The 17,806-nt window shown below is 48.0% G+C and overlaps 1 protein-coding gene across 1 annotated transcript; it reads right to left on the reverse strand.

Annotated features, from left to right (window-relative positions):
• Positions 1–12,957: 12,957 nt before the first annotated feature.
• On the reverse strand, positions 12,958–16,386 carry LOC142559504 (calcium-activated chloride channel regulator 1-like). Its single transcript, XM_075671093.1, has one exon. It carries the CDS (start codon positions 15,875–15,877, stop codon positions 13,037–13,039), a length of 2,841 nt encoding a protein of 946 aa, XP_075527208.1. The 5' UTR covers positions 15,878–16,386; the 3' UTR covers positions 12,958–13,036.
• Between the last annotated feature and the right edge of the window lie 1,420 nt (positions 16,387–17,806).

The following is a 17,806-nucleotide window of genomic DNA, read 5'->3' on the forward strand; positions in this document are numbered from 1 at the left end:
GTTGTATTTACCACAATTGTTTGTGGGCTAGCATTCTCAGGCTTCTGAAGAATAATTTAGTCGACTGCTTAAGACCTGGTATGACCAACATTAGTGATTAACTAGTGTAGCAATATAACCAGCATATACGGCATAGAAAGGCATATAGCATACTTATCCCTAAATTTATGCGGAGCTTCAGAGCGACGACGAAAATTCACTTCGATTGTGCATTTAATTACTATTGCAATAAAACAAAACTGTATTTGCACCTACTGTGAAATCGGTTCCAGGACAGCAATGAGGGTCCCGTTCATGTAGTGATCAGCGTGGTCAATGTACTCTGGTTTCCATCGTTGTTATGCTGGTCATTGGTGCCATGTCATTTGCCTAGATGACGTACCATTCTTTTTTATCGTATTACCGCTTGCGTCGTTATCGTTCTTGGCATCAGCGCCATCAGGTCATGTAGTGCTGTTGTGGACGGCGCATAAGTGACTTCCCTCAACAATATATATTCTTTTTTTCAGAATCAAAATCGTTTTATTTATTAGCGTATGTACAGCTACGCAGGAAGCGGCGTCCTGTCCCGAGATTGAGCAAAATTTCCTCGCATACAATAAATAAGGATTTGATAAAACAAAACCTGGGGCCCTGTAACGTAAAACTATTCCAGTCTGTTTTCATTCCAATTTCCTGATGTCCAATTTACGTGAATGCAAGCGTCGAGCGGTGACCTACGGCGTTGTTGGAACCACCCAATCAAATGCTCTCCTCGTTTATAGAAAGTCACTTTCGCTCGCTTTCAAAAGCTAATGGCATTGACCACTTTGACAGGTTTTTCTTACCTAATTGGCTGACAACAGGGGAGGAACGCCTGATGAGGAGGGCGGCGCCGGCATCTGGGATTGGCCCGCTTCCCCTGTCTTAGCTTGCGGTGGCTGGTCGGACATTGCGGCGGCGTGACACCGCACGGTTAAGAAGTGCCATTAAAGCGGATCCTCGTCGAAAAAGAGTTGGCAGAGCGATGTTTCATACGTGCCGAAAGGGCTCGGCAAAGTTATGCTGCCCCGTAAAAATTATAATATCGGCAAATAACTCCGTTCTCTCCGACAGCTTCGAGTAGCCAGGGCTAGAGTGATCGGTGGGTGGACGTCCTGTATTCCTTGCAGAACCGGGCATTCTCCGGCTATCGCGGAGAAAGCACAGTCTTCTTCCGTATATTAATGCATCTGCAATGCGTGCTTTGACGTGGTGAGTTGCCGCGGTGTTGCGAAGTCTCGTGAAAGAAAACCGGAGTGGGCGCAGCCAGAAACCTTTTGAGCCATATCGGAGGGTTAATGGCGAAAAAGGTGTTGAGTCAAAAATAAGTTTTTCTTTTGTTCGGTCTAAGCATGCATAATCAGGGTGCACACGTAATATCGGTTCGGGAGGTCTCGCCGTTTTCGTGACATCGCGTGACAGACAGGCGAAGCGGCGACAGCCTGAAAAATGTTTGACCAATCGTGGAGGGCTGATTGCAGAAATATAACCGACACAATTTGGAATAGCTTTACGCTTTAGCGCCCCATGACACAAATTGCGGAAATGGAAATTATAGGCAAACAATAACACGGCAATAAGATATACGTGCGCAAATCAATTCGTGGACAAACGTTACGATAGATGAAATTGCTTAAGATGGAGCTCTCGACTATTATTAGAGCAAACTGTAGGCACGGAACATGGGACGCATTCAAACGTAACGATACTAAATGCGAAATACGGAACCACCACAAGTTTGACGAGTATGATGCCGTTCATTCCGAAGAAAGGACAAACATAAGCTAAATGAACCAACAGATGAACCAAGAGTGCGCCTTGAGTTATTCATATAGCAACCATAGGCAGAGTACTCACGATTGCCTCACTGTTTTTTCTCGTGCATTCCCATCTCCGTTACATTATTAGTATTAGAAGTAGTAGTAGTAGTAGTAATATTACACAGAGGCCCGATAGTACACAATGAAGCCAGGCCACTTTAGGAGGTCGCGCAGCCTCGCGCGTGCAATTTTCAGGAATTGCTGCTGCGGTGCATCTGGAGACCGCATGTGCTGTTCACTCCAGCAGCTTTCGCAACCAGGAGAGTGGCTCACAACACAGCCCCTCGAGCATGCCCCCATTGCTCCGGCCATTGTCCGCCAACGTCATCCGCACCTGTTCCAGAACGCCACGGGCGGACTGCAAGCGCTGCGATTCAATGTCGTATTCGCAGCTACACAGAAATATGCGCAGCTGACACAGAAGCCTATACCCTAAGGACGAGTTTCCCCGCATGCCCATGTCGCCTTCTGAGATATGTACATGCCGTCGGCTCAACGCACTACATTAATCCTCTCTCTCTCTCTCTTTGTTCAAGCCTGTTGGGCCCATTCAGTTTAGAAATGAGCAACATATGCGACCTATTCTTTCTCGCGCGGTTCTGAGCATGGTTTAGTTCTTGATAATCTAGTGCTCAATGAACACAGTAGCAATGACAGAACAGCAACTGCCGCATTGAGTACCTCAAACCGCAATAATATAGAAACAAACAACCAGTATTGGGACGCGATGGGTTCGAATACTATTATTTACCAAAGTATAATGCATGGAGTAGTACACAATGTTAATCTTTAATGTCGCAGCTCAGTTAACGACACAGGCCCGTAAGAACCCAGCATAGCGTCGAGAGCAAAGACTAGAGATATCCTAGGGGATGGATTCTTTTTTTTTTTTTCAGTTACGGCTACATGAAGAAAAAGAAGTCAATGAAACCACACAAAGCCTGCAGGAGGAATGAATTGTTACGTACGTTTGAAATATGCATATTATAATAAGCAAGGCAGACGAAAATACAACTTGCAATAGGTGAGCTAGCCAACCTCAGTAGCTTTCAACTGCTGGGTACGAGGTGGCGCGTTCACTCTACCGGCCGCCTATAGATGAGCGTAGAATGCTGAAACATCCATTTGAGCTTATTTGGGCTCGCTTTTAGGAACTACAAGTTTTCGATGTTATTCCGGAGCCCTTAGCCCTTACGTATCTCAGCACGTGCGCAAGTTTTCGACGTTAGTCCCCACTCAGTCACTCAAACACTCCAGTGTCGTACACGGCACCCTCACGTAGTGTAACTGTTCTGCAGTCATCAACACGAAAGTCCCACCCATATTGCCAAACTAACAACTTTTCTATCATGCACAGTGTTGACGCCCATCACTACGCATCAAAGGCAAAATAGAATGTAATGGCACGCATTGCGAAAGAGTTCAAAAAAGGACAGAGCGCAGAAAAGCGCAGCACGTGACAGCCGGGCGCCCATTTCGCTGAGATGAAAAGTGCGCTTGCTTGACGATCATGTGTCGAGTTCCATGAACGGTGTCTTAAGCATTTGTTCAACTCTTGTGTGACATTTCCCTACTTTTTCTATTTTTCTTTCACATACATTTGTGCATTCTTTCCAACTTGTACAATTCGCTTTACCTGTTCCTTTCTTCTCTTTCCTTTTTTTTTTCTTGCCCTGGCACCTTACCAACTTGCCCAGATGACAATCCAGCCAAGGGACATGGACAAATCAGTTTCAACACGCAAGGACTTGACGAATTTGAACACCTCTTCCTCTGGCGTAACTAACGTTTGGGACCCTCCATCCCCGCCAAATTTTACTGATATGTGGCCCTGTCGACACGCATACAAGCATAGCAATTTCGGAATGCCGAACAGACTGACAAACACGCCTACGACGAAGCGAGGACGCCTAAAACCCTCGCTACTCATACGCATCACCGTTCACACGGCCGTCTCGTTTTCCGCAACAGCGGCTTCCGGTGCGGTTCCAGCGTCACCCGCATTCTTCGCCATGGCGGCGAGAAATGCGCTGAGGGAAGGTCTTCGACTTCCTAGCCGCCTCGAGCCCGCCACAACGCACGGAGGCTTTCCAGTGTCTGGCCGCGAAGGTCCAGCTTCGCAGTCGATTTTGTTGTCGTCGGGCGAGCCGGTTGTTGCCGAACCTGCCTCCTGGTCTTCGTGGCAGAGCATCACCCACGAGTGAGCCCGCGCCGAACTGGTGTTGGTGGAAGAAGTCCTCGCCGCTCGTTCTGCCTGTACACACCGCGCAGCAGTCAACAGGTGAAACCGGCAAACTAAAACAGACCACAAAGGCGAGAACTTCGGTGCCACCGTCAACATCAGTTATCCGGTAACTGTTACTCCGTTGCAGCAACCACCGCAAACACGACGCTAACCTCGCTTAAATGAAACAGAAAGGCAACTAGTTTTTTTTTTTCTTCTAGTCATTACAGGTATCATCAGGCCTCCCACTTGGCGCACGACGTTACGATGTGCTGGGTAACCGATGGTGATTGGTCATGGGCGCGGTACCGAGTCTAGAGGCACCTTTGCGAAACCTTAACAATTCATTCACATTATTAGAGATAGCACACTGAGAAACAATAGAGAGAGGGTAGGGCGGAGCCATTTAGAGATCCTTCAAGGGCCCTCAAAAACGCCCTTAGTTCTCGAAACTTGGATATCACATTCTTCTCGCGGGTGTAGGTGCCTATTCTACGATTCGGCGATCCAAGGGCCCATTAACATCCGTTGGGACCCGTAAGGGATATTATCACCTCTTTACAGTTGGCGAAAGGGTAATTCCCTCACCCGTGTCTAACAATATAGTTGGCTGGGGGGTCATTACCTCCTTTTTTGTTGGGCGAGCGTGCCTTTCTTTTTTTTTTTTTCACCGGTGGTCGTCAGTTGCCATCAGTCGGCATAACGTCAAACCTAAACACATGAGACACGAGTAATACACCAAAAATGTTGTCGACATAGGGGCAAGTCATAACATTACATAAGTTGAAAGGTTGAAAATGTGATCCGCTACGAAATAAGCGAGCACAAAAAGCAAGGAAAGAAAATCGACAACCCGCCCTTGTATGTAAGGGAAGTAGAGAACACACCTATTGTAGGCAAACTTGTGCATATCTTGTCTACCCGCTAGCTGTCCTTGTTTGTTTGGTACCTAATCCTATTTACCATATTATCCCTTCAACATATATATCTGCATGATTCGGGTAACCATTAGTTGGACTACAGTGCTTGGTATAAATACCTGCGTCGTTTGTGTCGTGTTTGCACCGGTTGCCTACCATGGTTTCGCTATTCCAACTGGCCGTAATCAGTACTACGTCCACCTGTTCCTCTGCTCGGCGTATACGAATGCTTATTTTCATAGCCAGGTGTTATATATGTCTCGACGTTGTGATTATCTTTTTGCTAATGTCACAGATTAGTGCGCACCTTATGCGAATTCTCTAAGCCAAGAGGTGACACAGCTTGGGCTGCTTGCGGTAGCACGTACCTATGGATTCTGCCACCGTGCATGTCAACGTATTTCTCTAAAGGTGTTTGAAGTGATGTATACATGTGGTATAATTAGGGTGTCCTTCTATTTATCTGTTGGTCGCATTGTTTGCAAGGTAGTCGTGCAGGGACGCTTCAATTTAAAAGAAAAAGTTTTCTCGGTGTCATTACGCCCCAATCATGGGCCTTTTCGAATTATTCGTATTACGACAACACGGTTTACGACGCCGAACATAGAACTCAGAGTTTCGATATCCGCGATATTATAGATTCCAGTAATTTCGGTTGCGCTGCAATTCTCCATCGGAGTTGACACTTACAGTCCTCACGCAGCTACATGTGTAAATTAGGTTATGGAGTGCGCGTGTAGGTAGCTAGTTTCGCGGTGCGACTAACGGATGTGCAACGTAGAGACATGTTGGGTATCGAAATAATTCGTATTGTCTATATCTGCAGTCAACGTACTCCCCTGAGCAACGGTATACAGACCAGGTATACACCCCGACAAGTCCTATTTTCTTGGAAGCCCGATGAACGCAACTCAAAATCGAGGGCTGCGGTTCAAACTTGTCTTCGCGGACATTTCAAGTGCACTCGTCAATTTCAGTTTGTGCGTCTGAACTGCCAGTATATTCAGTTTTTCTTTTCGGTGAGAGCCCCTTTGACCCGCCTACTTTCTTTTCTCACGGATACAGTACTGCAGTGCTCAGCAATGATTCAAACGCGATAACCGGTCCGCATGACAGCCAGCGTTTTCTGCGCCGCAGGACAGCGCTGGCTGGTAGCCAAGGGGCATTATGCAGTCACATAAAGTGTCACAAAGGCTCTCACTTTCTTCTGCTACCACAGTGCGCCGTCTCGGCATCCCCAGCGACCACCGGTGGCGCGGAAAGCGCTGGCAGCCACGCGCTCCGACTATCACGTGTCAATCGCTGAGCCCTGTATACGTGTAATAAAACTTACCTTTCTTTTAAGGACGTGAGCCGCAACGGCTACTAGAAGAACGATAAGCGAGGACGCCAGCAAGACGCTGATAAGCCCATAGATAATGTAGGCGTCGACATACGTGCTGAACGTGTCATTCTTGATGTCGCTGTCTTCAAAGCCGGAAATGGGCGCTGAAACGATATAACGTTTATTGACACCTCGTTCCATCTTTCTATATGAATCATCGGAGGCTCCAAGCATGCTGCACGAAAGGGTACCGCGGAGTTATCAGCATCCTGTATTTTGTTCCCGCGCTAGCTAGACACGCCACGGAAGGTGCGGGAAGCAGATGCAGTGCCCCTTATTAGGCCTTATTCAATCAATCAATCAATCAATCAATCAATCAACCAATCAATCAATCAATCAAAGCAACTTTATCTCGCAACTTTAGAAGACGAAAAAGGTGGCTGAAGAAAAAGCTGCTACGCTGCAGCTTGACTGGGCTCCAGCCACCCATCAGCAATGGAGACGAAACATATTTAGCATTGCTAAACCTTCATAAAAAGGCACTGTACCAGACATACAATGAATCCAAGATTACAGTACAATCAAACACGCCTCTGTAAGGACATGTAGGAAGTAATAATGAAACAGCAGGGCTAACTACTCATAATATGCATACATAGTACAATGGCTAGACACATGCTACACATCCACCCATCCAGGTCACTATCACTGCACCTACGTCTGTGAGGGCAGAGCCTTTCCTCGCCAATTTCTACAAAACGGGACACCGGTTTCATTAGCCCACGCTCTCAACGTCACCGCCGTACCATTCTTGAGGAGAAACCGACGAGAAAAAAAAAGCTCTCTTCTTACGGATGCCGATGACGGCTGTGCGAATCAAGCCTTACAAGCAGGGCGCTGGACATCGGGCCAAATTTACCGGTTGCAAGGATTCAAGGTCGCGCATTTTTTTCGTAAATTAGGTCAAACGGAACAACAGGCTAAGTTCGCACGAATCACGAGATGACAGAGTCGCACAGGTCGCCATCGCGCTGACTCACGTAAACACATCTGTCGTTGTTTCTTTTTTTTTTGTCCCCCCTTTCTTACGATAATCACGCGGACATTGTTTCTCCGGGAAGGAAACATTTTCAAGTGTGTAAGTCCATATTACATTTTGATCCTCAAGCAGGATAAAAACTTCTGTATCGATCTAGCGTGTTTCAATTAACTTGACCCACACCTTTTTAAAAAAAAGCAGGTGCGCGATGAGAGAATGCTACCACCTGAATTTTGTTTACTGTCGCGCTGAACAGCTCAAAAGTTACATATTTACCGATTAGTCATAGTTGGCTACAAAAGTATTAATTAGCTCCATCTTAGCGTATCGATTTAAACGCGACACCTTCGACGAACAATTTGTAAACCGCGTCGACAATATGGAACAAATCAATTTGCGTCCGCGAATGCAATTTGCGCGTTTCATTTTTTTTTTTCCCCGAGCTTCCAAAAAAGCGGCCGAAATCTGATTAAGTCCCTCTCGATCAGGCACCCGCGCATGGCGATGTTAGCGCCATCAAACAAGTTTCGCACGAACACTCCATTACCAGCTGCGGTGGCTAAGCACGAGGTCACGGGATCGAATCCCAGCCACGGCGGCCGCATTTGGATGGGGGCGAAATGCGAAAACACCCGTGTACTTATATTGTACTTAGATTTAGGTGCCCGTTAAAGAATCCTAGGTGGTCCGAATTTCCGGAATCTCCCACTACGGCGCGCCTCATAATCAGATGGTGGTTTTGGCACGTAAAACCTCATAATCTAATTTTTAACCAGCTGCGGTGGTGCTTTAGTTGCTATGGCGCTCAGCTGCTGTTCACGAGGTCGCAGGTTCGTTCCCCGGCCTCCGGCAGCCTCATTGCAATGAAGCGGAATGCAAAGAAGAGATCGTGTATTTGTATTTAGGTGCGCGTTATATGTACCGGACGCACAAGCTTTCCATATACTAACAGCAGCGCCAAATCACACAGCCTATATAGCGAGCGGGGGAATCACATCTCGTAGGAAGCGGTTGCGCATTCACGATGGCCTCGCGCCAGCGTTAATCTTAAAGTGAGCCTTCACACGTTCCACATAAACACGTTCCACGTAACATCTTCTATTTATAGAAGAAATAATATTTAACAAAATAGCCGTTCTGAAATAAGAAGACGGTTCCTTCGGAGATGGGCCGTCAGTGGCGGCGACCACAGGGTGAACGGGTAATTCGCGGTAATTAGTCGCTAATTACCAAAACTTCGATAATTGGCTTCCGAATTTTCAGCTTCAGCAGGCTCGTTGCAATTGACAAATTGAAGCGGGCATTAGCCGTACATTAGCCGTATCAACCTTTGAAACTGCAAAAAAAAAAAAAAGATGGGATCACCGCCGAATTGTGGCACGACGAATTTCGGCTATAACAAGCGCGCGAAATTAAAATTCAGTTGTGCAAACACCAACGCTCTGACTATGTGGCAGGCCGTTGTGCGGGGGTGCGGTCACTCCGGAATAATTTGCACCACCTGGGGGTTCCTTAAGGTGCACCCAAATTTATACTCCTTGCTGTCACAGCGCGCAGGGTATACGCGCTACTGGATGACGTTCTCGATAGAAAAATCTGTAATTGATTCCATTATTCGAATGCAATGTATTCCATGTACGCCGATAAAAAGAAAACATTTCACTAGGCCAGAGGAGTCGACGTCGGTATCCCCGACACCAGCGATAGCTGTCACAGGAACTTTAACAGAGTTCCATACCGGGCAAGTTGGTGCATATATTTTAAGAAATATGTGTCAACAATTTTAACCTAGCGCCGCGCACCAATTCTAAGCTGTAGAGGGAACTTCAAGGTGGTTTTGCCACTTGTATTTTGTTGTTTGCGTCGTTTTCTGGCTCACTAATCCTACTCTCGCGTTAAGAAGAGATTGCAAACGCGTAACTCACTAATCCGATTCATACCAGGAAATTGGTGAATTCTTCCAAGTTATAAGCTTTTAGGGCTGCTATAAAGTAAATGCTACTGTAAAGCGGAATCGCATGCGTATTGAAATTAGAAGAACAAAGGCAACAATAATCAATAATAATAAATTAAAATTAAAGAGAGAGATAGAGAAAGGAGAGTTAGACATTTACTTTCGGTTTCATTTAGGAATTGCCTAGTGCAAGAATTTATATCTGTTTTTATAGCTATATATTTTAACCACTTGGGAAGGTGCTGCCGTTGCCATCTAACAGAGGCAACTTCTCAGTTTATTTTTATTTAAATAAAAAAGAAGTGACTCGCCAGCCAGGCCCTTCGAAAGTGGACGCCCCGCGAAGCTGTTGCAAAACCATCACTACAGCTGCTGACGGAGGGGGTGTGCAATGCAGGTGGTTTGGATGCTTGGTTTGAGCTTACTCTTTATTGAAACGTATGCTTTTCTGCGTGTTGTATGGATGATTTCAATGAATGTATGCACTGTTCGCTTCACTTTTCTGAACGCTTGTACCTCTGCCTTAATATGAACCATTGCATTTTTGCTTGCTTACGGGGGTATGAACCATGGCTGAAGATGACAGATACTAGGTTTGAACGTGTTCTTTATTGAAACGTACACTGTTCTGTACATTATAGGCGTGATTCGAATGAATGTATGCGCTGTTCGTTTCATTCTGCTGAATGCTTGTAACCTCTGCATTATGAGGGGTATGAGCCATTTCATTTTCACTTGCTTAGGAGAGTATGAGCTTTTGCTAATGATGATAGCTATTATTGGCGGACTGACACGAGAAATGGCGACCGCCGAGAGGCAGATAGCTTCGCTATAAAAAGGTTCGAAGCTAATGAATAGCGAGAAAATGATTCCGACTCTGAAATTCAGCCACAGGGACGTTTGCTCCACCATTCAGGCATTTATTGAGCCCGACCAACTTCGCTGTTAAATATTTATCTCTTCCCCCCCCCCCCTTTTTGTACTTGTAATAATGATCATCGTTTGTCACAGTTCTCATTCTCCTAATTTGAACATGTGGTCCCGCCTTTTCAACTTAGACCAAGTTTTCAAAGAGACAGTTCCAAGGTTATTTTACCTGCATTAGTAAAGCGGCGACGACATGGGAATAAGTGTTGAATTGTTTCTTCTTTTGAGAAAAAAAAAGGAATTGGAGGGCACCTAACCTAACCTTTGGAAATAAAAGTTCAGTAAGCGAAATTTCCGAGATAAAAACGGTATGCTTACATGCAGAGGTTGTTGTCATCGACCACTCCATGGTCACTGGCGCTTGATATCCCTTCTGCGAAACGCACTGCTTTCCGATGGCCGTCAGCTTTCTACACACGTTTGGCGCATTCGGCGATAAACTCACCATCAATCCAGCAATCCCCTCAGCGGCATGTATCAACAGCCTCTGTAATGCCGCAGCGCCTCTTTAATTGCCCTTTGTCTTGCTATACCGGCGGTAATGCTTGGCAAGATTGAAGGGAAACCTCGCGTACAAATTGCCTGATGTTATATATATATATGTATATTTCAAGGACGCAATAATGCTTTACGCGGACAATAGATACGTACACAGTGTTCAGGTTGCACCGGACAACATTATCCTGAAGGTCGTTGCCGTAATCTGATAACAGGTGCTACGTATCTTTGCCTTCGTTTCCGCTGTTCCGCATTCCATATTGTTATTTGCTTGTGCCAGGGCCCCGCGCTTGGCGACGGAACTGTAGTTCGAAAATTGGGGATCAAAAGTATCTTTCTTGTTTGGTCGGAACAACCCTGTGATCGTTTCAATAAAATGATACAAGCTTTCTGAAAGTGGGTTGGTCAAATTAGGTAACTTAAGATACCACGACCTCGCCCTTCGAAAGAGAACCATGGAGCCGAAATCTGCGATGAAAAGTATCTTTGTGCTTAAGAGAAAGCTTTAGCTCAAGCCCAACTCCGACGCGGCCTATTGAAATACATGGAAAACGCAAAAGCGTTTTTCTGAGATAACCCCGGGACCGATTTTAATGAATTTTGTTGCATTTGAGAGAGACAGTCAGATTCTAGTGACTTTTAGAAGCGGAATTTCGATTTACGGCTTGAATTTTGTTAAAAAGATTTTCAAATATTCGACCGTTTGAAAAAACATAGAAGCACGAAGTTTATAAATTCATAGCTCTTCATCAAGAACAGATATCGCGGTTCTGTAAACGGCATCCATTAGATCATTCAGAGCGGACAAATTCGATATGTCATTTTACATCCTACGTAATTTTTTTACGTTGGTTATAAGGGTTCTGCAAAAGCTGTATTTCAATATTACTAATTTTTTTTAATATTCATGTGTAACATATCAGTTTTGTCCGCTTTAGATGTACTATTAGATGCAATTCACAGAATTGTATTATCCTTTGTGGTTGTTGAGTTACAGAGTTGTAAACATGATAGTTTCAATTTCTGAAAATTTTCGGTTTTTGCCTATTATTAATAAAAAAAATTGACGATGCTAACTCAAAAATTCGAAACCAGCAGTCAGTTTCTTTTAAATGCAAGAAACCTCGTCAGATTTGGTGCAGTGGTTGCCGAGAAAAACAAATTCTCCTTTTACATGTGTTTAGGTAGGAGCACTCGAGCTAAAGCTTCCTCTTAACTATATTAGGTAATATCGTATGAAAATAGTAATATTTTCTATACGTGGAAGTGTTAAATTAACTAGTTGAGCGGCAAAAATGTACTCATTCTTTCACTCGCTGCTGCTCTTGGATCGGAGAATTCTGCACGACATCTTACCGAGAAATAAAAAGTCTTCAATTGCTTCGTCCCCTGTTCTCATCCGAACCGCTCAACTTTTGTCATATGATAACCCCATTTTGTCTTTGTGATGGTAAATGATTCATTGTGTCCTGACAAGACATAAAACTTATTTGAGCCGTCTCTTCGAGGAAACAAAATCAAATAGTTTAACCCAATAAAACAAAATAACTGACAGTTAACACACACTCACTCTTTCTAAACGGTCGTTCTGATCAAGGGCCGCCAACAGCGCAGCGACTGGAGCATACGACCTCGCTTATTGGAGCGACAAACGTATTTCCCATGTGGGCCATTGGCCGAGAAACTGAGAGTCAGGAGAAACGCAAATTCTCTTTCACAACCCGAAGCCAACGACATCATCAGCAAGAATTCTGTCGCATTTTCAATCCAGCGGCACACGAATTTAAAGCGATTATTATTCTGAGCCTACATTTGGAAACTTGAATTCACTTTGTCTCCATCTATCTAGCATCTTTACACCGCTCTTGGGTCACTTGGGTCACGGAATATGTGCTCGAACAGTCAACGTACCCTCAATAACACCCCTTGAATGTTAATCGCATTAACGATGATAATTACAAAAGCATGCGTTGTGTGTTTACTTGCTTGTTTGCATTGCTTGTTCTTGCTTTGCTTCGCTTCGCTTTGCTTTGCTCCCTTGCTTGCTTCTTCGTTTGTGTTTGTATGCTTTTCTTGTTTGTTTGTTTGTTTGTTTGTTTGTTTGTTTGTTTGTTTGAGTTTAGAGCTAACAAAATTGTCTTTGCTATTGTTCGGCGCTGCGCTGGCCGACATGGTACCCCAGTGACAAACGGCCATAATACAGGCCTCAGCAGAAATCTGGACAAAGAAAGAAGAAAAAGAAACGATAAAGTTTTATCGAATCTGGGAACCATGCAAGTAAGTGTTCCACGTCTTTCGCCATAGAACTTCTAATAAAGGCGATCGGATTGACCGAAGTTGGGTCTCGGTCGCAGAACAATGGGCCTCGCTGTATTTCCCGGCTTCTGCTTGTCCGCGCTCGGTCGGCTTTGCGGCGGCCGTATGCCGGGGTGCGTAGCTCTCGCCACGTTGGACAGCGGCGACTCGCGACCTTGCACGTCCTGGGTGCGCACTGCCAGGTACAAGGTGAAGGCACCACCGTCCGGAGGAAACAGGCGGGCTGGTACCTGCACGGCGACGCGGTGTTGCTTCCGCGCTGCCAGCGGCTTCAGGCTGCCCCGCAGCAGGTCCGACTCCTGGATCTGAACGGCGCGCCGGAAGTTCTCCTCCAGCTCGCTCCCACGTCGACTGCAGCGCAGCTCCACGTGCTCCACGACGCCGGCGTCCAAGTGCGAGCCCATGGCCGTCCACGAGAGCTCCAGCATCCACCGCGGACCCCGCACCGTGGACGCTTCGACCAGCAGGTCGGAGATGGCGCCTGGACCGATGGGACTGCGCTCGCGGTAGCCGACCAGCTGGAAGGAGCCCGCGTCCACATACCGCTCGAACATGGCACAAGGCTCGCCTGCCTGGGGAGCCTGGGACTCCCACTCGTCCTGGGCGCTGGTGTCCTCGGCCAGGTCGATCAAGCGGTACGCCTTCTTGGGCAGCACCATCAGGTTCTGTGGCTTTCGCGCCAGGTCGGCGAGCGAGCTGCGGCAGACGTGAGGCAGCGTGGCGCGAGCGTTGCTCTCGTCGCCCGCAGCGCGTACCGCCAGATGGTACCGCCCCGCGCCCGAGTGGTCAGTGAAGAAGGCCGAGTAGATGCCGTCGCCGGCGCTCGTGTCCGCGCCAATGCCGTCGTCGTAAAGAGTGATGACGACGTGTCTCCGGCGGGGCCGGCTCACCGAGGCCCACACCGAGGCTCCGAGGACCACGTTGTTCCCTCTGGAGAGGCGCGCGTGCAGGCTGGCGACCGCTGGGTAAGTGACCCACGACGCCGACGCCTGCGCGCGTAGCTGTACCGCCGACTTGTCCCGCACGCCGCGTGACGTCACCAACAGCGTCACGCTGGATGTCGTCGTGTCGCCTCGGCCACCGCCGCCGATAGGCGACACTTGCACCGTCCATCGGCCAGGTTTCATTGACGGGAAAGAGAAGACCACGGACTGCGTCCGCAGCACGTCCTTGGTGCACTCGGCACTCGCCTCGTGGTACAACTCGTCGTCCGGGTCGCGAATGCGCACGGCGAGGAACTCGACCGCGCTCCCCACGATCGCCACGCGGCTGTCCGCGCCCAGCGCGGCGTCGACGACGAAGGAGACCTGGCGCTCGCCGCGCACCCGTAGCTCCTCCCGGCGCACGATGACCTCCCGGTGGTCGGGCTGGGTAAGCTGTTGCGCCGCGTCGGCAAGGGCATCGTCCAGGAGACTGGCGTAAGCGTCCCCGTCGCCGGGAACCCAGAAACTCATGCCGCCCATTCTGGCGGCGAGCAGCTCCAACGCCGGGTCGGCGCGCGAACCCAGCGCCACCGTGCTAACGATCAATCCCGTGTCCCAGGGTCCGGCTGCAGTTTCATTCTTCCCTCCCAACGCCGCTTCGTGCGTGACAAGCACCGCGATGGCGCCCGCAATGTGGGCGCCTTTCAGGAGCTGGACGGCGCGTTCGAGTCCTCTGACTGCATGCACACCCGGCCGGCCGCAGCCATAAGGAACGAGAAGTCTGAGAGCCCTCCTGGAGCGCGCCTCAAGCTGTGTCAGGTTGGCGAGGATGTGAGCCTCGCCTCCGGCGAGCGCCATCAGCGCAAGCTGCGTGCCGTCCGGCAGCCGAGACTGGATGAAGCGGGACACAGACCGGTGCAGCTGACGCATCCAGCCTGCACGGCACATCCCTTCCGAGGCGTCCAGTAGGAGCACGACGCGAGTGGTGGCGTTCTCCCGCGGCCGCACGAACCGGAAACGGGGCTCGTTCGGCGGGCGGTTCCACTCTCGGTTTAAGGTAAAGTCTTCGTGAGCGTAGATGACCTCCGACGTACTTCTCCGCTGACAGAGGACGTTGTGCTGCGTCGGAAGGTACCTGGCCGTGAGCGGGTTGTTCGCCGCCGCGTAAGGCATCCGCAGTACGCTCATCAGCGTCTGTCTGCTGTTGAGCTCGAGGAACAAGTGGCAATCAGGCCGAACCATGCCCGTCGGCGTCACCGCGCATCTGGTCCCGTCGGGTAGGGACAGCACGCCCGCCAGGCCCTTCGACAGGCTCACCGGAAACACCGTGTCGTTGTCGGTCACCGCCATCGGAAAACGCCTGCTGCCTGGAATACCGATCTCGTCAAATATTCCGTAACGGAACCGTGGCCAAAGATGCACGAACTCGTGCTCGGGAGCAAGGCTGTCGGGCGCCGTGGAGACGGGCCGGGTATGCTGTCGGTGCATGATGGCGGCGTCCGGAACGATAAGCATTTCGCCGGGCATCCCGCAAGGCAGAGGCTGCACGACTTCCATGCGCGGCTTCACGTTGTCCTCGGACGGCACCACGCGCACCTGGGCGACCTGGTAGAAGTCGGCGTCCAGCTCCCCGTAGTACCGTCGGCGGCGCCAGGAACTGGGCACCTGTACCGTCACGCTGTCTATCCACGCGCGCCCTGTCACCTCGCGCAGCTGCCGGGAGGCTAGAGTCAGGAACCGCTGCAGGTTCTCGAGGAAGAAGTCCTGTTCCGGGACGTTCCTGTGTATGGCTACTAGCAGGTGCACCTGACCGGCGGTGCGCAGACTCTCGGTGCTACATAAGCTGATCGCAAACGACAAATACAAAAGAGTAAACCGGCAACGTCCCATTGCGTTGCGCTCTGCTCGCATTGAGGTTCTGCCGCAACTGCTGCTCCTTCTGACCTCAACTGATCGCCGATATCGATTCCTTGAATCTGATTGGTTCGTTCGTCGGTTTCAAGTGAAATGGTAGAACCCACTACGGAGGGTAAGCCACGGATCGGCCGGTAGAAGATGGCAAAAATGAAAGAAAGGTTAGAAAAAGAAAATACTTCAGGAATAGTAGCAGTGAGGGAACATACATATAATGTAAACTTAACGAAGTATCGTGGTGTGTTGAGGTATTGTAAAGTGAATATTGATAAATAGAATAAAGAACAGATTATATACCCACTGTTAATGCTCGCTAGAATAGAATACGAATATAATTGACATGACAGCCTCTTTATGTCACACAGAAAACTGACTATGGCATCTCAATTTTCTGTGGCAGAAACTCAGTGCCAACGACCCAAGGGAGAAATTCACCTGAAGAGCAAGGCCCAATTCCCGGTCGTCATCTGCCCTGTCCCGTCCGTGACGATTACGAAACGCGGATGATGACGACTGTGTGAATAAGGCCTAAAGGCACTAAGGCCCAGCCCATCTGAAGGTGTTTCCTTTGTAATAAAATCATACGGCACGGTGAAACGAAGCGTTTTATAGTTTCATTTCACTACAGGTTATCACATTAAGCCCTGCGTTTGATGGTGATGTTGATGATGATTAACCTTCCTAACATGGCTCCCACCCACTATGGGGGATGAGCCAAGGATCGGGTGTTTATGCGCACAGTTAACGAATTCAGAAAAATGAGCTTGAAAAGATAAAGCTCCGAATAATAGTAGCTTCTACATAGTCTCTTTTTTCCCATGCCTACGTGTCGCATTGCTACCAAAACAAAGTCTGTGCTTGCTATTTCTTCTTTTGCATCCCTGAATAACACATTTCTTTCCCTTGCCACCTCTTCTCGTCAAGGGCAATGACTTTTGAAATTTTACTACGTAAGCTTAAGCTTGCCTTTTTTTATTCTACTGTGTTTTATTCTTTCATGATTTTCCTTATTTTCTTTTTTTTATGTACGTGTATCCTCTGTGTCAGAAGTTACCTTTTCTTTACTTTAGATGTTGCTATATCCATTTATTTGTTGTTGTTTTCTCTATACAGGCAAACCTTGATTTAACGAAATTCAATGTTACGAACATTTTTCTCAAACGCCTCACCATCGGGCGAGCATGAAGCGAGCGTGATCGCCTCTTGATACGGACGCCCGCTTTATGCGATGCCCGACGGCGACGCGCCAGCACGCACTCCACCCTGGAGAGTCTGCTAATAGTATGGCATTTGCACTCTTCAGCAGATTCAGTTTCGGTTTCCTGCATGAAATTGGTCAGAAATTATTAACGCTACTGAAATTAACAACGTCAACTTCTCGTGTCTCCTAAATCAGTTGCGATTTCATCAGATGACGGGTTTCAAGTCTTGCATTAGGATCAATCTGCTAACTCTTTCAGCTCAAGATCTAAAATAAAAAAATTATTAAATTCTACTGTTTGACGTGCAAGCACCACGATCTGACATGAAGCATATCTTAGTGGCCACCTGGGGTTCTTTAACATACACCCGATGCACGATACACGAACGTTTTTTGTCATTCCGTCCCCAAGGAAATACGATTGAAAGATTAGTCTAATGTACATAATTATCTGCCTAATTAGTTGGGCGAGTAATTAAATGTGTGCGTCACTGCTGTAAAGTAAAACTTGAGGCAATTGGTTAGCCATCGCATCTTTCTTCTATTGAAGTAACTTTGGAACGCCTTTTCTGAAACGCCCTGTATATTGTTCCTTCGAACTTTAAAAACGTCGTTGCTATAGTTCCAACCTAACAAAAAATAATAAGAAGCCCGCCGTGGTTGCTCAGTGGCTATGGTGTTGGGCTGCTGAGCACGAGGTCGCGGGATCGAATCCCGGCCACGGC

This window comes from Dermacentor variabilis, chromosome 10, assembly GCF_050947875.1.
Source record: "Dermacentor variabilis isolate Ectoservices chromosome 10, ASM5094787v1, whole genome shotgun sequence".
Lineage (NCBI taxonomy): Eukaryota > Metazoa > Arthropoda > Arachnida > Ixodida > Ixodidae > Dermacentor > Dermacentor variabilis.